The sequence below is a fragment of the Carassius auratus genome, chromosome 36, assembly GCF_003368295.1.
Source record: "Carassius auratus strain Wakin chromosome 36, ASM336829v1, whole genome shotgun sequence".
NCBI lineage: Eukaryota > Metazoa > Chordata > Actinopteri > Cypriniformes > Cyprinidae > Carassius > Carassius auratus.
Window position 1 is genome coordinate 10,835,670 of NC_039278.1, and position 25,766 is coordinate 10,861,435.

The 25,766-nt window shown below is 37.8% G+C and overlaps 1 protein-coding gene across 1 annotated transcript; it reads right to left on the minus strand.

The window, feature by feature from the left end:
- On the minus strand, positions 1–25,261 carry LOC113055231 (myoD family inhibitor-like). The gene is made up of 5 exons (XM_026221351.1): positions 24,801–25,261; positions 24,013–24,147; positions 14,398–14,538; positions 1,655–1,933; positions 1–1,545 (listed from the first exon to the last, which is right to left on the minus strand). Exons 2-5 carry the CDS (start codon positions 24,113–24,115, stop codon positions 1,292–1,294), a joined length of 777 nt encoding a protein of 258 aa, XP_026077136.1. The 5' UTR covers positions 24,116–24,147; positions 24,801–25,261; the 3' UTR covers positions 1–1,291.
- Between the last annotated feature and the right edge of the window lie 505 nt (positions 25,262–25,766).

The following is a 25,766-nucleotide window of genomic DNA, read 5'->3' on the forward strand; positions in this document are numbered from 1 at the left end:
TAGATTTATTTTATCCTGTTATTTTATTTCTTTACTGTACAATCTTGTCCAGTTACAAAAGTATCCTGTCTGCCTCCAGTTTTATTGCAAGCATTAATAGAGATTTGACAATAAAATGTAAACAATTCAAATCAATGCACTGCTTTTCACCATCGTTCTGTGAGATGATTATGTACGGGTTATGATTTCGATTATGGGCTGTTGATATTCAAGACTACATACAGTATGCGCTGCTCTAAATTTAGACAGTAAGGAAACCTGTTTTTTGAAAGGATAAAATAATACTGCTAACACTAGGCATTTAAAAACAAACAAACAAACAAACAAAAACCTATAGCTAGATACATACATTTAGGTTCACACAAATTATTTACATGGAAAGTTTTGGAATTACAAGACAGATTTTTCACACTGGAAAAAATTACGGAAGCAAATCACAAACGCTTACAGTATAATATTCCAGTATGTAAGAAGATTGATTGCTGAAATGAAAATGATAGAAAGAGTTAGAATAAGAACATCACAGGACCAAATGTAGTGACTGACATGATTCTTTTCACGTTTATATACAATCTATGATACAACTGTAGTATGGCACCATATATTAAATACACGTCTTTCTCCCACTCACATACATCGATGAGTTTCACACTCACAGTTTATGGCTTTTGTAATCCTCAAAGGACTACACTAGTGTACTACAGTAAGTGTGTGTACAGAGAGGCGATATCTGGGAATAATGTTATAAAATAGCAGTAGTGTTGATTGTGTATATGATCTTTGGACACATCTTTCTTCAGAACTTAGCGTTGGAATGTTTTTAGGATTTTGTATTGTTTTCGACAACAGATCTGAGCTGCAGTTCAAGCTCTTTCACGGTGTGCACTATCGTAAAATTCTTAAACCACTGGATGGCTGTGGATTGTGTATTTATCAAAAGTTTGGCACCAAGGCAAACACTGACATTTCCGAACCTTTTTTTGGTTTTCCTCAGTGGCCTCATGAGTCTTTTGGATGTTTTTGTATTCAGCATCATGCCAATGTAGACTCGACAAAACATTTTAAGCAGAAACCAGTCCAGAAAGAGTTCATATGTATAAAGACTATTGCAGAATATCACCACTGGTGTATGATGTTCTAGCCCTTTTCCTAGCAAAACAGTTCAAAACAAAGCTACTAGACTGTAACTCACAACTAGGTTTGCACCCGCTCCAGTAATCGGATGTCATTCTTCGCTTGTTTCTTCTCAAGTCCCAAATCAGTGAAAGAGGCAGCACCCCCTATCGGAGTCTCAGGAGGAAAAGCACAGCCCACAGCACTCCATGCAGATCTCCAGACAGTCTGCAGACTCGCAGCACGCGTCGATGATGCCGCAGTCCATGTCACAGGGCAGGTCACAGTCGCCACATTCCTCTGAAGCGCAGCAGCAGCAGAAGCACGAGTCGTCTGATGCGCAGGAGCCGCATGTGGCGCAGTCCAGCACAATGTTACACAGTGTGAGGAACTCACAGAACAGGCAGGCCAGGATGCAGTGGACACAGCAATCTGGACGCAGCACAGAAAGTTAGTCACAACAGAAATCTCATTGGCTAGTGAGGGTTATCTGCGTCAATCAAACAAAATTACGGTGATTGTGCAGTGAGGTCTGACTCACCATCCTGGGCCTCTGTGGGGATCTGGGAGCTGTTGGATTTGGAGCTACCTTTGCTCCTCTTGCTGCTCTGACTGTTGATGGACGGGTTCGACTGCAGTTTCTTGGGGTTTTTACGGGCTGTGGATGAAGATGAGGAAGATGACGAGGCGGCTCGTGAAAAGGTTCCGTTTCTAACCCCATTGCTATGTGGCTTGCTGTCGCTCCTCTGCAGCTCCTCTGCTGTTTCAGTCGAGTTAGATAGCGAGGGGTGTATTGGCGTAGACCGTGCCTGAGGTTGATCTGAGAGAGAGAGAGAGAGAGAACAAAAAGGTGAGCAGGGTTATAGCTGGGTTTTATACCAGCTTTACTGCTGCTGTGTAATTATTCTCCTTTTGCAGCCTAAGGATGTGTAAAAGAAAAACAGCAGCTGCATATTTGTGGCTAGAAGACTTAGTTAGCATCTTGTTTCTTCAAATGGAATTAACTGTTTCCTCACATGGTCCAATCATCATTCAAAAAAGGGCCTTAGGCAGATTCTTGTGTAATAACCAAGAACTTTACTTAGAGATCCCACTGTAGAGAAAGGGAGAGGTAGTGTAATTAGCTCTTACTTGTAAGTGTGACCTATGCAGGCAAAAGAAGTCTGAATGAGCAAATTATCACAAATGAGGTTAATATTCTACATTAAATAACTTCAAAATTATATATAACTTGTTGGAATCGGACAAAAAAATTACTGAGCTACAGCAGTTTGAAGTGGATAGAGTCAGCAAAGTCAATTTTGAGAATAATGGAGTTCAAGTTTTCTGAAGGTCCCAAAGCAAAATCACAGAGCAACCTTGCCCACTTTCCTCCAATTCTTTTTTAACAATTACAATATGTGGCCACTTAGGACCACTAAACCAGTCTTAAGTGAAACTGAGATTTCTACATCATCTGAAAGCTGAATATTGATGTATGGTCTTTAGGATCGGACAATATTTGGCTGAACTATTTGAAATACTGGAATCTGAAGGTGCAAAAAAATAAAAAATAAAATAAAATACTGCGAAAAATCACATTTGAAGTTGTTTAGTTGTTAAGTTTTTATATATTTACAGTAGGAAATTTACAATATCTTAATGGAACATGATCTTAACTTAACGTCCTAATCATTTCTGGCATAAAAGAAAAATAGAAAATTTTGACCCATGTTTTTTTGGCTATTGCTACAAATATACCCCAGCGACTTCAGGCTGGTTTTGTGGTCCAGGGTCACGTATTATTAATCACAATATAGCTGTCTTTTATTTTATCTTTGTTATTAAGAATAAGATAAAGATTCAAATAAACTGTAGTTTACTCAAGGGTAGCGAATGATTCTGTCTTTTCTTTTAATGTTTTCTGTAATGCATGGATCTGTTACACATCAGATTTCCCCCCAACCATTAACTAAACATTGATGTAAGACATAAAAGATTGTTTGTGTGAATCTCGCCAAGACATATTTCGCAATGTAGGTAGGGAGACTGCTTGCTCTCGGAGAGACGCGTCTTCTGCAAATGCTTTGCAAATGTTAGTCAACGCCATCATTTTGTTTTCATCAGCATGGGTTTGAAAATCATATTTTACTGGTTCAGACTCATGTCATATACAATTTGCTATGAATAATTATAAAGCTGGAATGCTGTGCTTTGCCATGATATATCCTACAACTTGTGGGCAGTGAGCAGAGAAGAAGGTACTCCTCTCAGAAAACGTACAAATAAAGATCATTTTAGATGTTTAATTATGATTTGAAGCATTGTGATCACTAGTAGAGGGCTTAATAAACTCATTTTTATGAAAACCTCAAATTCGACCAAAACTGATATTTTTCACTTCTTTTGCCTGTAGCTCAATATTAAACTTTTCACATTCTGACTCATTTTGCCAGTACATGTCACAAATATAACTTGCAAAGTTATAGAAAGTTATTTTTGTTCAAACAAACAGCATGTGTCACTTTCGGTCATTTTAATACAGCTCTGCTGAATAAAAACTTAATGAGTATATACAAAGAACATTAAAATCACAATGTTGTTTCATTTTATAAATCACGAACAAAGCCAGCGATTCAATGTATCACCCAGTCCTACTTTTTTCAACAGGTCAACGGGGGAGGAAACAAGAGCAAGACTGATGGAGATTTAAAGTAGGGTTTGTTTCTGGGAAAGAGCCTTCAGTGTTCAGTCGGGACAGGGGTCCTGATGGGAAAAGCGCATGTGTTTACATTATCCGCTTGATGCTTGCTGGTCAGCAGCGAGCATGGGGTCTAGACTGTGGTAGGACTAGACACAATGACATGGCTCATGATTTCAAATTCACTGTCTTAGTTACTCTATCATTTTCATCTGTCTCTTCTTTATTTTTGGTTGTGTATCGTTTCAGTATGATGACTTCCCCCCCCAACCAGCTTCAAAGGACCAAAGAGAAACAGTCCAAAACTAACAGACAAGCAAACAAACGAAGAAACAGGAATTAATAAACCGAGATCAAGAGACCAGATTTGCAAATCATTGCTTCAGAGATGCAGGAAGAGTAAACAAAAGAACAAACAGCCAACATGAGATCATCGCTCTGCTTAATTTCCCACAGAGAGCAAATGACAAGACAACATACACAAATCAAGCAAAGGAGCAGAAGTGTGCCTCGAAAATGAAAATGAAATAAAACCACAGACAATCTAGTGGTCCAAACAGTAGAGATTTTATAGTAGAGGATGGTTTTAATATAACTTTAATAATTAAGCTCTACAGTAAAGAGTGTGTAATATGCAACCAACTCTCTCTAACGTAACTTCCGAAACATTTAGTTTTTCTCCATCTGAAACATGCTGTGACATATTCCAAAATGTCTTTCTGTTTTTGAAGTAATGAGAGATTAATGGGAGCGGAGCATGAACACAAGTTTATTTTTATAGTGCATTTCCCACATGCTGATAGTTCAAAGTTTGCTTTAAATGAATTGGTTTACACTTGGTATTTATAATAAAAGATGTGCATACTGAGTGCCACTATATTTTATGCTTGTTTTATACTGATTAAAATTCCTGTTCTGTTCTAAAGACTGTTAAATTTAAAGGATTTGTTGTGGAGTGAGAGGAACTAAATGGTTTATAGTGTTTATGTTTGTAATAATTTCTTTTCAATTATTGACATTATTTCTGAATATAATAATGAAATGTGACTTACTGTCAGGTGCAACTTATTTTCTGGAAAACATGGTATCTGCAGACTTCAGCCACTCTCTCTAAATCGAATGCCTCGTAAAAGTCAGAAAAAAAATGCAGGTCTAATTAAAAATAAATGCTTAGTTTCAGGCACAGGCACTGATTAAACAAATACTTAATCAAGCTCTCGAATCTGGGCACCGTATGGTGGACAACTGTTCGAAAAGCAGACCACAATCCATGCAGGCTGCCATCGAAAACAAAAGAGTGTGTACAATGATACGCTGTGGTGCAGCCAGATCAGGGTAATGAAAACAAAAGGAGAGGCATATCAGATAAGTTATAATTACAACATCATTCTTTTTGTGCACTGGGTGTAAGGATGAGGCCAAACGTTTGGCGTTCTGAAGTTCAGACACAGTCTCCCTGTGAGTTTACAGCCTACAAATGTTCTAGTGTTTCTCCACAAACTGCTCGTGGAGTTGACATTGGCAAGCAGTCCACAGCACTTCATATATTTTACTCTTGAGCACCGCAAAAGACTAATTATTCTGGAAAAAAGAAAAACTATGCGAAATGCAGACCTTCGGAGCCAAAGGAAATAAACCCCTTAAAACAGAGAAAGACTAAATGGACCTTTTATGTGAAATGTTTTGTTATATTTTTTTGTGAATGATGATAGTATTTATTCCCATCTTATTGCTGCACTAAACATTTTCTTGACCTTAACACACATTTTAGGTCAAATAAGAAACGACTGAAGGGAATATTAAGAGAGCCAAAGTTCATAGGAATACGTCTGGTGCCCATGCAGAGGCATGTGGACTCAACAGAGTCCAGGAAAAACATACACAAACACAACTCGTACTATTCACCGAGTCTGTTGGTTGATGGTTGAAGGTCTAAAAGACAGAACTGGCAATCAGCTACATTAGATAATGGCTGATTGGACACATGCCCACAGAGTGCTGCTGTTGGAGACTGGCCAAGGTCAGACTGCAAGCAAATCCACTCCGGCTGGACATTATGCTAAACTTTACTCCAGATGTTCAGTTTGTTATAAAAAGATAACTTTATATAAAGTGCATTAAATGTCTATGAAAAGACTAAAAGCTAGCATTTCTTCAGAAGTGACAAGAGACAAAGACAGTAAACCTGAAATACATAATCTACATCACCACCAGCTGCTGAGAGGTTCACAATATTAAGTCATTGCCCTGAGAGTTGGTCTCATAATCCAAAGGTTGGAGGTTTGACTCTCGTACCGGCAAGGATTGTAGGTGGAGGGAGTGAATGTACAGTGCTCTCACTCACTTTCAATACCATGACTGAGGTGCCCTTGAGAAATGCTCCAAACTCTCAAATGCTCCCCGGTCGCCACATCAAAAAATGGCTGCCCACAGTTCCAGGTGTGTGTGTTAACTGCTTTGCGTGCGCACTCTGGATAGGATAAATGCAGGGGACTAATTCGGAGTATGGGTCAGCATACTTTCCCACGTCACATTACTGTTTAACCTATACATCAAATTACCCTTCAAAAGTATGGGTTAACTAAAGTTGCCCTGGCTATTCCAAGCTTTATCATTGCAGTCAGAAGGTGTTGCAATTGAAAAGTCCACAAGTCGTCAAATAAAGCATGCACATCCATAATAAAACATGTCTCACATGGTTACAGGGGCTGAATCATAGCCTCCTGTATTGAATCCATGCATTGTTATAAGAAAAATATCCAAATTTCAAAGGGAATTAACACTTTTTCTCTTTTCTCCAACTGGATTCATCTAAAAGAAGAAAGTCATATATATTTAGGTGAGTAAAACTAAAGCTAATTTACATTTTTGGGTGAACTAACCCTTTAACACAGAATCCCGGATGTGCATCTCTTTTTAAAAAAAGCTTGCAAATCACATGAATGCTTGCAAAGGAAAATAATTCACACTAAAACTCAAGTGAACATATAACAATGCATAAATAAATGCACTCAAGTGTGAATGTGAAGCAGGTTACTTTATGAAATGAAAGCTCTACTCTTTTGAAAGTGTGGCCCGCTCACTCACACGCAAGGTGGCTCAGTGAAAGGATTTAAAAAAATAAAAAAATAAAAAATGTGCTAGCCAATAACACAATGGCTTTTCAGATCCAACCAGAGAAAAATAAAACATTTTCAAGAAAGATTACAATTTATGTTTAGGCATAACAGAAACTGTTTCACAGAAGCATATTGTTTTCACAGTGACTCATCCAAACTTGCATTCAGAGTGTCTATTTCAAGGTTAAATAGATAGATTAGTGGCTCTCGGAACAGAACTGTGTTGTACACTGCTTGAGCTACACCCACAGCATTTCAGACTTTTCTGACCTAAATAAAAGTGCAGCACATGCGGTTAAAGGGTGTAAACATGTTTAAAGACCAGTTTTTTTGGGGGAAAGTTGGTGGTCAGTAATTGAATCCACAATAAGATAGGACATATTTGTGTTATCCTGTGTTTCAGTTTTTGGATGAGGTATTTGACTCGGGGGTGTTACTTTGTTTGTGTGCATTTGTGTTTAGGGCAGTAAAGGCAGCGTCAGTTGGTCTCCTGGGCATCTGCCAGTAAGCCAGAAATTTCTACAGAAGCCAGAAATGTATCTGCTGAGAATCAGATTGCAGCACCATGACATGTCTTGTGCTCTCATATTCATGACAAAGTTCAAATACATGCATAAAAATGTGACACTTGCATACTGAACACACAAACCTAGTCATGATTATAGGGAAATAAGTTTAAGTACATCAATACTGAAAGAGACCGGATGTCCATCTTCTATCGATTCAATCAGTTTTCATTATTTATCAATCACCCACAGAACACCCGAACAAAGGGAGAGATGGACAGAGTGAGAGTGTCAAGAAATGGATGTGTGGATGTGAAGCCGATGACAAATGACAGGAAGTAAAGCAAAAGGGAAACAATTCTTCATCTTTAAGAGAGGCTTTATTGCAGTTCTCTCATCTATAAATTGTCTTCCGCTGCTAAAATAATAGTTCATCGGTGCATTACTCTGCAGTCTGTAATCATCTGTGGTTGGGGACACTCAGACAAGGGGTGAATCATCCTCAGGTTGCTTTTTTTTTTGTAAAAGTATATATCTTCCAAAATCATCCATAAAGCACATGAATCAGCAGCTCTTAGCATCACCCATTTTAACCTTATCTAAAATGCAGGCCAGAGATGTCAAGTTTCTCTAGGTGTGCAGAATCACTCAGGAACCACTATATCGTCTGAACATGCACATTTCTGGGCCCCTGAGACCCCCAGATGTCAACTGCATTGTCTCATCTTAAATTCCCTGCCCAGGGCCTCTTGGTTTCCCATAACACCTCATTTAAAGTCCCCCACTGGTCCAAAAAACAGCCCTGAGTAACACTACCTTCGGTCTAAAACCCGCAGGACCACAGAAGCCAGTGAGTCAGCACTTTTTCATTAATGCAAAATTAAAACACAAACACATGAAGCTGTCAAACATAAATGATTATCTGTTCTTACTGAGAAATGTAGAAGACAAAAAATAATAATAATAAAAATACTAAAAAAAATAATAAAAAATAATGTGTAGGACAGATGGTGCAAATAAAAGTACCATATCTTCACACCAATGAAATGGAAATCCCCTACTTCCTAAACAAGGACGCCTGGTTGTCGGTAAAACTGAAAAGAAAAAGAAAACATCCAAATGTGGCAAGGGATAAATGATACGGCTCTTTGAAAAGCAAAGCCAAATTTTACAGGGTGGCCTCAAACAAAAAATACAGCATACAGTATGTTCGCAAGAGACCAAGTAGTCTTTAATCCAGTTCTGCCTGAGCTCATTTCAATGACAATCTCCAGCGATGAAGACTCTAATCAGAGAATTTTAAAGCTGTAATTTAAGTCAGCATGTTTCAACTCTTTCTTTAAGTGATTTATTTCCCCTGATGCAGGCCTCTCTGAACACTGATAATAGATGATGTGATGAGTGAGACACAGGAACTGAGCTTTACGCCTTGCTTAAGCTGAATAATTCAATAAAAAAGCCAGAATGGGACTTAGAGGCAAGATATGCAACAAACCAAATCTCTGACCAAATTAAATTGTTATCAAGCCATCTCACGGAAGCCGTTTCCTATACAGTATATGGACCTCTCCAGACTTAATTTTCCTAGTTGGCATTCTGACAATCATTAGAATGGTACAGTCACTTGATCAGTTCAGAGGAAATGCAGTGACAAAATATCTTGAAATGCTCCTGCTAATGAGAGTCTATGAAGGGGATGAGAATGGAGCCCCGCTCATGGCATACAGGAAAAAAAAGTAGGCTTAATCGTTCGCACGATTTATTATTTCATTCCCACGATTTATAAATCGATGATTTAGCAAATCGAGGGAACGAAATAGTAATCGTGTGCACGTTTTAGTGCATAGAGGGAATGAATTAGTAAATCGTGCACATGATTTATAATTTTTTTTCTTGCATGACGTGCTGGTGTAGATGAGTGATTGTTCTGATGCACAAACAAACACAACAGTCTAGACTACCAGTACTGATTACTGTCATTATGTTATTGTATCACACAGGGTGAGTTTAAAACCAGATGTCCCAGGCAAACAAACTGGCTGTTCAGAAAAGCCATGTATTTAAATTGATCCTAGGGCTCAACATGAGGAGGACCGAGTAGCCCAGGGCTACTTGCTGAGTCACTATCAAGAAGCAAAAAATTTTCACACATGCAAAAAAAAAACTCTAATAAAGTACACTGCAAGCCTCAAAGAACATGTGGATCCATAAAGGATTGCACTCTCCTTATAAAGCAGACGATGCAATAGTGTAACATTTTATGAGTCCAAATAGGCACATCTCACATCTCTCCAAATAAAACCATGCACATCAAGGGAGACTCGTTGGCAGGGAAAAAGTTGAGGTGGAGTTGCATATTTTGTCCTGTTACGTTCTGTGTGTATTTGCATTTCTCTCCTACTCTTTTTCTCGCTCTATGGTTTTCCTATTTGTTTTCTTTCTCCCAGGTCCTCATGCTTTGGATGAATCACCTGCCAATCATCATTAAGGCGTCCTCTCACTGCAGCCAATCTAGCGCAGCCCTGTCTCTCTGCATGCCTTACTGAGCAGTTCAGTGTGTCTGCTTGGATGTTGTGTTGTGTACCCTGTGTTAAGTGATTGCTTGTGATTTTGTGAATTGAGCACTTTACTTTTTACTGTTAAGCTTTATAAGAGTTACTGTTTTTTGATCTGGGGAAAAGAGAACCAACCCTTGTATTTCTTGCGTTTTGTATGTAGAGTAGTTTATATATGGTATCTCGTGCGGCAAAGATTTTTTTTTTTACATATTTTTATTTTGGGAAATTAGCTTGAGGGAATGGTTTTGTTAATTTGGCGCCGTTCTGGTTCCTTTTACCCTCAGTTAACAGTAATTGTTTTTCATTTCTTTTTTTTTCTTTTTTTTTTTTTACATATTGTTGCATTGTAAATAGCTCATACACTGTCTAGTGGCTTTGACTTGTGGTCTCCAAGCACCTGATTTAGCATTATTTTCTATTTGCCTATTGTTCCTTCTACTTCCTCCACTCTTTCCAGCAACAATAACACAACTAAATGTTACGTTCTATCCCCTAGAACTCTAGAGTTTGTAAAATGTCTGTTCAGTTATGCAATCGCAATGCTGCCATTTTTATGGGCATTTTTAAAAATATGCAGGGTGCATAAACTCCTTTTTATGTTTTCTTGTTACTGACATGGAATGCTGGGTCTTTGTGGGGTCTTAAACACCCCGATGCTCTGGCCAAGCATTTACACAAATCAGACTTTAAGAGAGTCTCCACCGTACCTCAGTGAGATCATTACTGGGAACTTGTAGACCTATTAAAGTCGTACCATCACACCAAATCTACAGATTATGACACAGTAAGCTGTGACAGATTTGTGGAAGTAAGCAAACATGAGTTGTGCTTTCAGTTTCATTGCCATACGAGCAGTCAGCGTCCACCAGGTTAGTGTGATCACAATCCACATGCCTTCAAGACAATTTAACAAAAGTGAACAATTTTTCTAAATCAACTGTTGCTAGACTGTGAAGAGACATTGAGATCTTGTTACAAGCTTTTCCACTCTCCAAGTCTCTGCAAGAATTCCGGTCAGAGTACTTGCAATCACCACAACTAATTAAGTTTTTATTCGGTGCCTCGGTTTCCTGCAAGATAAAGTTTAGCTAGTTGCATGCTCAGATGTACTGTAACGGTCTCCAGCAGGGGGTGAAGGTGAGAGAGGAAATGGCCACAGAGCCCAGCTGTAGACTCCCCAGCACAATTATTCCTGTAAATAAGCAGCAGAAGGTGTCTGGAATGTGTCAGAACGGGCTCAAACTGGACAACCAGAGCACAACCTCACCTACCACACACACAGTGAGGGCCTGTCCTTAGCATACTTATTCTCAGTAAGTTTCACATAACTTGTGACTGAGTGCAAACATGCTCACGGCTGTGACGGCTGTCTCTTTTGGGTCCTTCACAGATCTATTTATTCATCATGGAATAACACTTACAGGAAAGGACAGTCAGCTTTTTTTCCCAGCAATAACAGCTTTGGTGACTTCTAAAGAAGCTTGTGTTGAATCATCGGTGGAAATGTTCAGATTGCGTCTAAAATCACGCCTTCTGAGTTTAAATGCAAATGTGAAATATTCCATAAGATAAAAAAAAAAAAAATAATAATAATAATACATTTTATTCAGCAAAGATCCAAAGAGGTCCAAAATTTTTTATATTTAATAGAAATGCTGTTCTGTAACATTATCAGCAGTAATAAGGAATGTTTCTTGAGCACCAAATCAGCATTTAATAATGAATTCTAAAGGATCATGTGACACTGAAGACTGGAGTAATGATGCTGAAAAATAAGAAACTTTGCTATCACAGAAATAAATAACATTTTAAAATGATTTAAATAAAAAAGCTCTTAAATGGTATTTAATATTAATATAATATTAATAATAGTTCACAATATTACTGCTTAATTTGATTATTTGATCAAATAAATCGTAATAATTAATCAAATAAAGTGGAATAAGAAACAAATGCAAGAAGATGGGACTTGAACTTCTTTTTAACCTGAGGGCTACAGTTTTAAAATGCCATTTCATGCATGAGACACTGCAAGACATGAGCGCAACAGTCAAACGTGTCCATGTTTACATAGAAAAAAATGGACAAGCAGCACAAACAAAATAAAAAGATGTAAAGAACTTCTACTGTATGTCTGAAATTTCATGTTTGCATCATATGGTGACAGGCTAAAAATCCGCTGTTCAATGTTTTTACAGAACATTTATAGTTATTAATAGTCTTCTGGTGTTATACTTTCAGTCATTTTGAATTACCTTGATTTTTGAGAATTTTTCTTTCCTTGTATTACTTTTGAACATATGTATAAACCAAGTTACATGAATCATTTTGTAGTTACAGGTGCATCTCAATAATTTAGAATGCCATGGAAAAGTTCATTTATTTCAGTAATTCATCTCAAATTGAGAAACTCCTGTATTAAATTCAGTGCACACAGACTGAAGTAGTTTAAGTCTTTGGTTCTTTTGATTGTGATGATTTTGGCTCACATTTAACAAAAACCCACCAATTCATTATCTCAACAAATTAGAATATTGTTACAATATTGTGACAGTATTTCATTTGAAATACTGAAATAAACTTTTCCATGGCATTCTAATTTACTGAGATGCACCTGTACATTTTCAAGTTGACTAGTTAAAAATCGAGAATCGGTCAAATGTTCTGAAAAAAAAAGAAGAAAAAAGAGCCCTACCCAACACTGTACCTTCATACCATACATAAGTAGTGATATGAAATTCAACATCCCTTAAGAACAAATTCTCATATTGACTCATATTGGTTTTGGGGCATGGTTACTCGGCACATTAGCACCATCCTTGTTTGGTCAGGCTCACATCCGAATATTAAACATGCATCTACCACTGTACATCAAAATCTCAACTGGTCACACTTTTCTACCGTTGCATGCTATATGGTATATACCACTAAGCTCTATTATACTTCCAATAAACTGACATCATATAAATCCAAAAACACGTTTAATGTGAAAAGTTGAAAGACCATGAAACACCATCACCAATATATGGCTTGGAGAGCTGAAAGAAAGCTGGCGTTGACTGCCAAAAGCACACTGCTATAACTCACCTGGCACTGTTGCCAAGGCGACATCACAACAATAGCGGTTACCTCCAAAAATATCAAATATCTGTTATTAAATAAGGTAAGTGTGGGTCATTTCACACACCTCTTAAACAATTTCAGCTGAAATTGAAATTCAGCTGAAAATTCAGCTGAGATCCTCTGTCATTGTCCTGCCAAAGTTAATCTATGTCTGGGTTCTTACAGCAATATTTGTTAAACCCTGCATTATACAATTTCTGCTCTACTGTTTTATGAATGTATTTAATACACTGAGTTGTAGATCAAAATGAACACAGCGGAGTGTGTGATTAGTCAATGTGTTCATTATGTGTAGGTAGTTATTTCAGGTTAAGGGTGGGTGTGCTGTCCCAACGGGACTGGTGATGGTGTGACTCAGTAACAGGACATATCTACCCCATAGTTAGAAGACTTAGTCACAGCCTACTGACTAGTACACACCCAGTCTACATCTACACACAATCAGAGACACACTACAGACTCCTTAGAACCTGTACACACGTCACTGCTTCATCTCCAGAACATTTGTTGCTCAAGATTTTAATATCATTCAGAGTCCTGGAGTTAGTGCACTTGCTCTGAGCTACTGAGATGATGCACTAATATACTGTATGGGTGATGTCAAACCCTGATCCCATTCTCCACAACTATTTCCTGTCCTCTCTAACGTCCTGTAAATATGGTAATACAGAAAGATTTCACTGACCAAACCCAAATTCACTTAGAATTTGGCCTCATTTAGACAGATGTGTGTATAATGACAATACGAAAATTTCCCAAATGTTCCTCTTAATGATTTCAAAAACCATCCATACACAAAAAATATTTTTTTCAAATGCATCCCACTAAATAAATTCATCTGAAAATAATCTTCAATTCAAGCAAAATTGATGCATGATGTGAAAATTATGCAAGTGAAGTTCTGCTAAAAGATGGCAGCGCGTAGCCGACTTCAACTTCCAGTCGACTTCCTTGCCGTCTGTTCAAAACCTTTATTGAAGAGTCTATGGGTGAAGTCACGGACACTACGTCCATATTTTTTTACAGTCTATGGTGTAGACATAATATTTTTTGCCTTTATAAATCCAAATTTTCCCCCTCTTTTAACATAGGATGAAATACATAGAATTAAGGATCAAATCCTAATCAAACTCTAAGTGTATTTTATAAACGAGGCCCCAGATTATTTTATAAAAGAGACCTTAATATCTCTGTCACTCTGGCCAGTGTCATAGGTCCTAATTTCCTCATAATTTCATCTGTTTCCATAAACAATCTGTGAAGGCTGCTGGGTAACAATCCAATTGTTTCATGCTTACATGTTATACTTTTGCCAAGAGTGCTAGTGAGGTCCAGTTGGGACAAGCTGTTGTTGTTGCTGCCATTCTCCACGTCTCCTGTCTTTTCCATGGGTGGGGTGTTTGAATTCTGTGCCTTCTGCTCACCGGTTTCATTCCGTTCTGAGGCCAAAAAAAAAAAAAAAAAAAAAACAGAGGAGAAAGAAAAAAAAAATTAAACAGAGGTTCACACAGGGCTTCACTGTCATATCCATTTCTAAAGTGACATGATCCAACAACAGTACAATGCGGTGGTCAGTTTGGAAATGTATTTATATTTGCTCCAGCGCTAGATCATCACTTTGAATGCACGCTGTACTCGAGTATCTGTGAAAGCGCATTCATGTTGTTAGCAGCATGTGTTTGTATGTGCATGTTTTCTAAGTTAGCGCTGGAGCCAAGTGGTCTTATTATGTGGCCTGGAAATTATACAGGGCTGTCTGAGGAGGCTGAAGCAGCATGACATCAAAGAGGGTCAGGACTGGGTCTTAGAGAGGAGAAGCGCTGTGTTTAGCTGAACTGAGTGCAACTGAGCTCAGCTCTGTCCCATCCCTACCCAAATGGAAGCCGGCTGGGCTTTACGGACTGTCTGATAAACACACAACATCTCTTGTGGAACATCAGTCCACTGCTCTCGGTTTATTTCCTTTAGTGACTCTCTGCCACATTTTGCTTTACTTGATTTTGGCAGACTCCAGTTTCTACCTTTTTTGTGTGATTGTGTGATGTGTCGAGGGATTTCTATCTTATAATTTTGTTGATAAAAGGATTTGCCTGATTGGCTGATTCCAACAAAAGATTTTTAGGAGTTTTGCATGGTAAAACACTCTCAGAAATGATTTTGTTCTGTATTTGGATCTGTAAAGCACTGCAGATACAGCATTCAAATGGATTACTTTTTGTCATTGCATAGCATCTTGCACAGTTTTTTTTTTTTTTTAGTTTAATCTAGTTAAAAGTTTATAAACTATTTTTCAAATATTAAAATCATGTCTAGTCAGTGTAAAAAAAAAAAAAAAAAATTATTGGAGTAGTAAAAACTAAATCCCTAGACCTTGGTGAAAAAAGAGAGCCAGGAAGAGAAAGAGAAATAAAAGGGAGAGGGGTGAGCTTGAGTGACAGGGATCTTGACGTATCAGTATCAGACAAACGTAGCTGCTGACAGAAATGTAACCATATGCTATTATTTATTTTCTCTACTAAACTCTTTCACCTTGGAGCAGGCAAACCAAGACGACTCACAAGGGGCTTCCATCCCCCATTTCCTCAAACAAAACTCCAACAACAGGCAAATTGTCAGCGCCTGACCTCATAGCTCACAGAAACATCAACATTCTCTGATCTTCAACTCCAATAACAAATAAAGTACAGCTTGTTTGCAACACGTCATGCCAGCAGCACAAATGTCCCCCTGACACTTTGCCTGCTGAGGTCACAAAGCATCCCGTGGTTCTGTTTAGACCCCTGGGCCTATCCTTTATGTGGCTCTGTAGTAACGAAGGAGCTGGAATTGGCAAGTCCACATCTGGAAGCAGCTGCTGACAGAGCAGAAAGTGTCACAATAACAGCAGCAAAAGTCCCAAAAATCTACCTCGAACCACGACACAGAACGTGTGAGCCTAAAAAGCAAAAAAGGCATCTATTATGGGAATTAAGAAAAAAAAAATACAAATGAACAACAAATATCTAGAAATAAATATAATTACATCAGAATTTCATTGACTGATATTTTTTATAACTGACTTCCTTATTACCTTATACATATATTTATAAGGTAATAAAGTCAGTTTAGCAGTAATTATACTAAATATTATACTAAAAATGAAATTTTGTGACTTGTGTATCTATATACACATATTTTCTCTATCTATAGAGAGAGAGAGAGAGAGAGAGAGAGAGATAATAAATGTAATAAAGTTATTTTAGCAGTAATTCAAAATATTTGACAATGAAATTCTATGATTGACCAATCAGAATCAATGTACTCCAGAAAGCTGTGTTACAATACACAATTACTTAGAGTGAAGCTGTACAGAGACAAAGAAAGGGAAAAGTGAGAGAGGTGAAACCTGCAGGGTTCAGAGTTATAAGCTGATGTGGGTGAGTGTGAGAGCAGTGCTGGGGCTGTGGACAGACAGGGGATCACATTTATGAACCATTTTAGCTTTAAAACATAGACCACTGAAGCCTGCCTCAGTAACGCTGCTGAATAGAAGTCTGCTTATATACAACTGTGGCACTGAAGCGTGCATCAGCTCCTTCTTTTCTCCAACTGCAGTGGATCACTGAGCATTAGCAACTGGATCCCAGCAGTTATCAAAGGCAAAGCTTTAATTCCTCATCATAATCAAGGCGTACAGCAGGCAGTGGAGATTTACTGCGCAGGCATCAGAGTTTCAGCTCAGCCTTCCACATTATGTGGTAAGGAATTTCATGAACCCACACTTAAAGATCTCAGCAATTACGCCACGCTTGCAAAAGCCTTTCGAAATCAGATTCCTGGGTTAACGATCTAGTGCTTTAGACACACTAGTTGTTTTAAAGCTGGCCAACTAAATTACAAAATAAATACAAATTTGCTAAATTTGATGGACTATGGTGTGTATATAGGACATTACTTGTACACAAAACATGTGTGGAGCCTAGAGGGAGAAAATGTGAGGAAACTTTACTTGACTTGTAAACAGAGAGCATGCATTTCCCAGTAAACAACATACCAATATAGGAATAAAAATATAGTATGTGGGTAATGGTCATAAAGACATTATGTCATTAAATGCATTGCACTTCATGTACAACAGAGGAATGAGGTGGCAAAGATTACTTGGAGAAATGTATATCAGCATCTGTCTGGCTGGTACAGTCCCACTGAAGTTTTAAAGAGGTCATATAAATCATGTCTTCTTTTGGAAGGAAAAAACAAAGTAGTTTCACTTTCAAAGGCCTAGAGTGAGCCATGGCCGGCTTGAATGAGCAGAGGTGGGCTTGAGAACGTGGCAGGTGCATTCCACGAACGAGAGTACCCTGGTCTTGCAGCAACCACATGGGACGACCCCTGGCTGGATGCTGCTTCATCCACTGACGTAGATATGTGGGGGCGTGTTAGAACGAGCCGTTGCAGGGGGACGTGGACGAGTCTCAACTTTTATAAAGAATATCTCTTTTGATTTGAGACTTCAGTCTTTGCAACTTTACAGATCTTTTTTATTCACCAAAAGCTTGTTTGAAATCTGAAATCACATCATATGATCCCTTTAAAGCAATATTCTGTAGTACATTGTCAAATATGTTTGGTCTGCCCAAAAATGAAAATTACATCAATCATGCTATTTCAATCCTGTGTGATTGTCTCTTTCAGTGGAAAACAAAAGCAGATGTTTCTGAGTGAATGAAAAATGAGTCTCGTTTCAACTTTTTTTTCCTATGGAATGAAAGAATCAGTGGGGAGTTATTTATTTTATAAAATATCTACTGTGTTCACAGATGGAACAAAAGTCATTCAATATGTTTTTTTGTTTTTGTTTTTTTGTTAACTGTCCTTTTAAAAGTGGAGAGTGTCATTTTCTGCACCACTAGCATCACTAAACAGAACCGCAAAAATAATGTCTATTTCAAACAGATAGTCAGACCCCAAACTGGTTGAACCAATGAGTCTGGATGTTCAAAACCACTACTTTTTAGGGACATCAACATATTAATAGTTTCCTCTGCATGTTAAACAATAACAGAAGTATAACATCCAAATAATAACACACGTCACCTTTAATAAGCGAGCAAAATGACAAATGATCTGCAAGTGTGTACAACATCCAGTTACCAGGCCAAGACACTCATCCATGGATGATTCTGAGTCACTCTCTTTGCTTTAAAGTTCTCCATCTCTCTCGTTGTCTCTCTTTTCCTCAATCTCTTTCTCTCCATTCTGTGGTTTTGCCTTTTTTACTCCTGAGGTCTGGAAGCACGCATTGAGACTTTCTATAATCTTCCAAGCAGTCAGGTATGAGGTCTGGTATTAGAGACTGAGACTGTGGCTTTACAGGGACACTTTGAAATAGTCTCAATCCTCAAACCCCAGCCTTTCTTTATTTTGTGGCAGAGTTGCTCTGTCCTCAGCAACCCCTACTAATGCTCTTTCAGAAGAAACAGACAAAAGAGAAAGAGAGAGAGACTGAAAAGAGACTTAGAGATATTTCACACCCCTATGCATCTCAGTGGAATAGCTGAACTGAAGACTAGGCGAGAGACATGCTTGAATTAGAACTTCCCCCAACTCTGGTATCCAGAACTTCTCCTTTGACTCAATGAGACCTCCCCTAACAGCGATGACTGTAAATTCAGTTTTTAATGGAATACAAGAGATTACACCATTTAAAAATTACTTTCTCTTGTGCAGAAGCAAAGATATCATCCCTTTCAATCCAGAGAACATTTGCAGAGTTGAAGTTAAAACTTGCATCTTCACTGTTCAGAGTGTGCCTGGAGAAAAATGTATTGGAATAACATGACAAAGAAAACTGTTAAATATCAGGCAATTTCAAAGGCGGGCCTAGAGGAGCAGTGCACCGGCCACTTGTGTTGGGAGTTAATTACTTGTCATTATCCTGACTAATTAAAACCATCACTCTTTAAAATCCACCGAGGGTGATATCGTGCTAGCACAATGCGAGGATGGGAAAAACAAGGGGGAGAGGTAAAAGAAAAAAGTACAGATTAAATGAAAGGCATAAAAATGAGGTTGATTTTATGGAGCTGTAGGTTAATATTGTAATCGGATTCAGGTTTGGCAGACAGGGTCCGCTGTAGCTCTGCAGGAATCTAGAACAATGTGCTGGCCACGGGGCACAGAGAACAGAGGGATACATTGGGGATGTCGATGGCTACAGAATCAAACTACACTGCAGGCCAAGTTCCTCAAATTCACAACTGGTGTACTTTGAGATCACTTTGAGAAAAAAAGGTGCTAAACAATTAATTTTGTGTTTAAAAATATAAATATAGAGAGTGAAAAGGGCAGAATCCAAATGTGTTGTACCATGTCTTCATAATGATTGAGATTTGTCTCTCTAAAATCATTACACAATGTGAAGTACATGCAGGGAACTACACCTATGTGGTTGATTTTTGCCAGGCCCTTAAATCAGTTAACCTCAGTCATATACTATAGTATGCCCAGAAACAAAAACCCACTGTTGCATATTTATTCACATTCATCTGTATCTTACTCAACGCACTCCAACTGACTTTGACAATCTTTTTTTTTTTTTTTAGCGATGACCCCTCAGGGATGTAATTAGGGTAGCAAAAAGAAAATAATTAAGCAAACGTCTGTGGCTGATCCTCTGAAGAGACATGCTGATAACTATGGTAACATCTTAACTAAGCTTGGCTCTGAAACAATAGAGTCTAATCTGAGCTTGTAAACTGGCCAAGAGTAAAAACACACGCTTAGGGGGGAAGCTTCAAAGAACTGTTTTGGAATTTATCCAAACTCACAGATTATTTAGCAAGTACAATAGAGGAGAGGGGAATGCACTGTAAGCTCATTAAAAAAGAAAATGTCTGGTATTTAACAGGTTTTAGCACTATATTTTGTGCTTGAAAGTTTAAGTCAATAGGTTTTTATTGACTTAAACTTTTGTGAGGAGATAGAATAGTGTGAAGAATGTGGGGGGTCTGTATCTCTGTTTCAAGGCTTGGCATCTTTGATGCGTGACATGCCACGTCTCCTGGTTCTCTCGAACCCTTTCATGAATAAGTTTAAAATATTGTAGCTGACCCACAATAGTAAATTTTTTAAGGCGACCATTATTTTAGAACCTTTACCCTTATTGTTTCCATTGCACCACATTATGCTTGTCATGTGACACACAGTTTTTCCTTTTTTATTCAAAATATTCACACACTTGCTTACCATGTCATAAATTATCTGATATTCCAATTCTCAAATACGCGAGTTGATTCTGTCTTTTAAAATCTTTAGAACTGATCTTGAGCTATAATGTGAGATGGGAGCCGCCATGTTTGTTTGCACCTGTCAGTCAGATTTACAGCACATCAATACATCAGTTTCTCCCGAAATACATGCAAGTAAATGCTGGCGAACTAGTATAATTATCAAGTGAATTTATAGTTGTTTACACTATGCGTATCTGATAAGAATAAAACATGTCAAATTGTTATTGCCGCTTCCATAGACATCTGTGTGTATTTTACAAACTCTAAATACATTGTTTTACTACTACTGCTTTTTAATGGTCTGAAACCTAAAATAAACATTATGTGGTTGAAAACAATGCATAGTTGTGATATATGTCAAGCACTGAGTGCGTCCATCTCTGGCTCAGCGCCAGCCGAAGCACGAGAGCACAGTTTGAATCTAGTGGTTATGTGATGTCACTGGACATTCTAAATCCCATGTGTGGGAACGTACTACCAGGGACACAGAAATAAAGATACCACATGTGATTTCTTACCGCTCAAAGGGTTAACATAAAAACATTCACTTTTGCACAGTCACGCACCTCTGCTGGCTCCAAAGCAGCAACAGAAAGTTTAAAATACACTGGTGTGTGACCAACAGCTGCCTCAAAGGTCAGCACTGGTTTGCACGCACTCTCTTTTTCTCTCTCATTTGAACCTCTCATGTGTACAGTAAAGAAGTATTTTTACTTTGCTCAAGTAAATTTAAAAAGTAGCTAGTTTATCAGAGTGTTTTTCTTTGGAAGACTTTACTTCACTACATTACAAAGAATAATGTCAAACTTTACTGCACTACATTTCATAAATTAAAGTTATTGTTGATGTTGTTTTATCTTCAATACTTAATAAGAGGACTGCACAATTAATACAATTTCTAATTGCAATAACAATTATGGATTCTACAATTACGTAATCGTGCAAAGCAGCAATTAATCGTTCATAGTAAACATTAATTTTTCGGTTAGTGTTTTCAGCTTGTTTATTTTCATATAAAATATTATATGCAGTTGCATCAAACACTGGTACAATACATCATTCAATGTAAATTGTGATAATCGTAATTAATAACCGCAATTACAATTTCAAGGGAATAATCGACAATTATGATTTTTGTCATAATCGTGCAGCCCTACTTATGAACATTAGAAAATTGTGTACATTCTGATACTCAAATCTTTGAATTACTTTTACTTTTTTCCTAATGTCATTAAGTGTTAAATTAAATTTAATATGAAACTTGCATATTAAGTACTTGCATGTTAAGTGCAGTAAAAAGTACAATATTATGCTTTGGATTCAAGATTTCTAAAGAAAAGATGATAAATTGATAAATTACTGACACTTCACTTCACTGAAGAGTAAAAATACTACACTACTGTCCGCCTCTGATATCTATGTAGTTCTATTATATTTGCTCATCATGTAAAATACTGTTACATGATCTGTGGACACATTCATAAAGCTTACAAACAAACAGAGCTCTGTAATCACTGTCAAATCATAACTCAAGTCAAGCAGAATCAGAAACGTTGGCAGTTTGTCAAGTTTAAAATTACACAAAAAACGCCTTCAGCCTTAATTCTTGCTGAGCCCAAGAAAAAAAAGTAAGATTATCAAATCCTTCAGTGTATCTAGCGAAGAAAAAAAAAAAAACACTTTAGTCATGCACTCTGGAGAGCAGGGAGTTAGTGTTGGTGTTGTATCTTCCACAGTGAGTCAGGCCTGAGCACTGAACTATGGCACTGAAGCTACAGAATTCAATCTACAGAAAGTCAATGAAGGCAGTGTTCAGCCTCGGACGGGCGCCATATCTGTAATCAGGCAGCCTCATGCAAGCTTGTGCTTTCCTAAAGTTCTTTTGACTACATCTAGATCATGTCGGCTTAACTGTAAAAATTAAAAAAGCAAAAATGTTTGCAACAGCATCATCCTTTAAAATGAGAAGATTTAAATTTAGACAATTACAATCACCTTAAGCTAATATTTAAATGCCCCGAGATGAGAATTCCTCACAGCCCAAATGAATGTGCTTCATGTTGAGGCACAAACCTCAAATATGTAGGAACAATTCAGAGCTAAATCTAATTAGCAGTTATTGGGCAGATTGCATATATCCCTGGTGGTCTAATTTTGACTGTGGCTGGCTTACCATGGTGGATTGTCTGTGACAGTCACACAGGAATCAACACGCTCACTGATTTTTGCAGCACTGTTATGCAAATGGAGGATTGAGCCAGGACTTGCCATCTTCCTCAGTAAATACGAGGCCTCCGCCTGCGGATCTGATTCCTGTAGAGAGGACGGTTGCAGTTTGCAGAGATGGTGCGCTCAAAGCCAATTGTTGTTCGCACACATGCATGTGAGAATACAAAAGTAAACAGGCCCCCAGACCAAAGACAAGTTTGGTGATACACACACACACACACACACACTCTTTGTAAAGAGCACCATGACTAATCAGGAACTTTGACCCCTTGCTACTAGGACAGTACGGCAGATCTGAAGAACATTTCCAAGTAGCTCATTCCTTCTCTGGAATTCAAAGGCCCTCAATGCCCTACTGACAAACCAGTGCACACTGAACCCTATTCACTGCAAAGCATGATGCCAAAGCTAAGCAAAGCGCATATTCTTCAAACCACTAAATGCCTCACTAGCACTGTGAGCCCTGTTTGCAGACTTCCACTAGTCAAGCACAAAAACAATAGTGTCTACTCTTATTAGCTCTGTTCTAAATCTAGTGAGCTGCCTTGCTGCCTACTGCCTACATACAGGAGGCTGCACCCAAAATGAAAGGGAATTCAAAATAGCAAAATAAATTTGTATATTTACAAAAAAGAAAAGAAAAGAAAAGTTAAGCAGCATTCAACACTGATGAACATAATAAGAATGTAATTATTTGTATTATTAGAATGATTAAAGAATTTATATAAGAACATATCTTTAAGAGTTTGGAAAAGTTTAGAAAGCATCATCAAGTTGCTTCCTACAGAGGTTGCTCACTAGGTTTCGGAACAGCTATTACGTCTTTTCAAAAAAAAAAAAAAAAGATGTTTTAGAAAATCATAATCATCTTGACCTTAGTATATTTGAATCTCATTACATTGTCGCCATCGCAGTGCATGGACCAGACCACAGCAAAGGATCAGATGAGAAGCAGACGTCTGCCTCCTAATTTTGAATGTCTGGCAGTCACCAAAGACAGATTGCATGGTCTGATACAGTTAAACACTGTGCGTCACATAAATACAGTATATCTTTGTAAGAAAATCCAATTTGTGTTTTCAATCATTGTACTGAATGGAATACATTTACAATCAACATTTCTGTTGCCATGTCATTTTCCACTGAGTTCAAAGCAACACATTCAGGGATTGTCTTCTCCATGTATGATACATAAGATGCTGCCTTGTAATTTGGTTTAAAATTGGATCTTAGCAGGGAGTATAAATTAGTTGCCTACCCCTTGGAACAGCCTTCGTGTCGGAAGTGTGTCTAAAATGCCTGAATCACATTTAGAGGGAGCTCACTAGCTTTTGCTTGTTAAGTGTTCTTGACTGACTGATTAGAAACATATTAAAGTCACATCCAGAGATCTGCTAACAGTGTCTGTTGTACCTGAACATGGCACGGTGAGAGTTTCCAGGGGCTGGCTGTCCAGTTGGGCTCCATCTGGAGGTTTGGTTGGGCTGGCACTGGGGCTGTGGTCCTCCTTGGACATCTGTTCTGGAGCCAGGTGACTAGAAAATTACCCTGCAAAAGAAACACACAGATGAAAACGTAGCCAAAGTTTGTGAACACACAGCTGTCCTTGATTCCACTATAGCTTTCCCCACCTATTGTTTGGCTCGTGTCAGTGGGCCAAATAACTTTAAAAAAACACCAGCGGCATGGGAAATAGTACTTGGCTGAAGAAGAAACAACTAAAACAGCACAATGAAGTCGTACATGGCCAGAAGCTATCAATATATGGTGCGCCAAGATACAATAGACTTGTGCAAACGTTTAAGTCCTTAACTAAATAAAGAAATAAACACAATTTTGATGCTCAGACCATGGCGTTCCTGTGGTGAACATGGCATTTCAAAAGTTTCTTTAATTAAAATGTCATGTGCAAAATGAATACTTATTTATATGAATACTTAAACATGTACTTCCAGACAAGATAAAGTTACTTCATAACTACTAAAAACTTCAGTAATACGAACAACATTATGATAATCTTGCACGAATCGTGCAGCGAACACAAACCATGGTTGTGTTGGTTTTCATGCTGTGGTTTGGCTGTGGCGAGTCTCTGCACGCTCCTGCTAAAACTCACTCAAACCTGTTGATTGTGTCCGCAGTTCACTTTTATAGACAATCCTGAGGCAGAAATGTCAAACTAAACATTCCAAAAGTCTTACCTGCAACAGTCACTCGATACCAGCGTTGTTTCAATGTTTCATCTTTTAGTGCTCGCGCAAAACAAACTTTCAAGCGTCCCGTTCAGCGGGGAAAAGTTTTTTCTTCTCTTCATGTATCTCTCATTTCAAGTATTGAGGTTGTTTTGTTATTTACATGAATTCTGACACTCGCTGATCCTCATTTGTTAATTTATCTCGCCAGTTAACTCCAGCGTTGATTTATTCTTCGTCTTCAAACTCTCTCAGAGCCAAAGACTTGACAGAAAACATCGTGAAGTAGAAAAAAGAGCCTGTTATTTCTCACCACACTAAAGGATGACAAGAAATAATCAGATGTAAGCGACTATGTAAAGTTTTTTCCTCTCAGATCCTCCTAATTTCCAGAAACGATGAAAGCTCGCGCGCTGTCGCTCAGAAGAACTCTCGCGCAGCAGCAGACGCGCGCTCACAGCTCCAGACTGTTCGACAGGAAATGACATTGACTCCCTGCAGGCAAGAGATGCCTGTACTCTACAATTACACTGATTACACTCTCCAGGACCACATTATACACAAAAACACACCAATAGAAGACAGAAAAGTAATATAATATAATATAATATAATATAATATAATATAATATAACATAATATAATATAATATAATATAATATAATATAATATAATATAATATTAAAACACAAATATAAATAATATGCAGCTTTTATTTTCCATCTATTTTTCCTTTGTTTAAATTATAGCTTGTATTTTTTATAACTATATATATAATGCAAAAACAGATATATATACAAATGTATTAAACAAACCAACACATAATTACACAGATTAGAATCATATGTACATACAACTGAGAACAAAGTTTTAAGTCAGTTTTAGGCCCCTGTGCCATTGTGTGTTTTATACCTTTCTTTCTTTCTTGAAGGAATGATTTTACGCATTCCAATTTATGTTAATTTATGCAGTGTCA

What these genes read in the sequence shown, in the direction of transcription:
- LOC113055231 (XM_026221351.1), bottom strand. Translation starts at nt 24,115, where the DNA reads ATGTCCAAGGAGGACCACAGCCCCAGTGCCAGCCCAACCAAACCTCCA. An exon ending in TCTTGGCAAAAGTATAACAT is followed by an intron (nt 1,934 to 14,397) that starts GTAAGCATGAAA and finishes TCTCTCTCTCAG; the next exon opens with ATCAACCTCAGGCACGGTCT. An exon ending in CCCCACAGAGGCCCAGGATG is followed by an intron (nt 1,546 to 1,654) that starts GTGAGTCAGACC and finishes TGCTGCGTCCAG; the next exon opens with ATTGCTGTGTCCACTGCATC.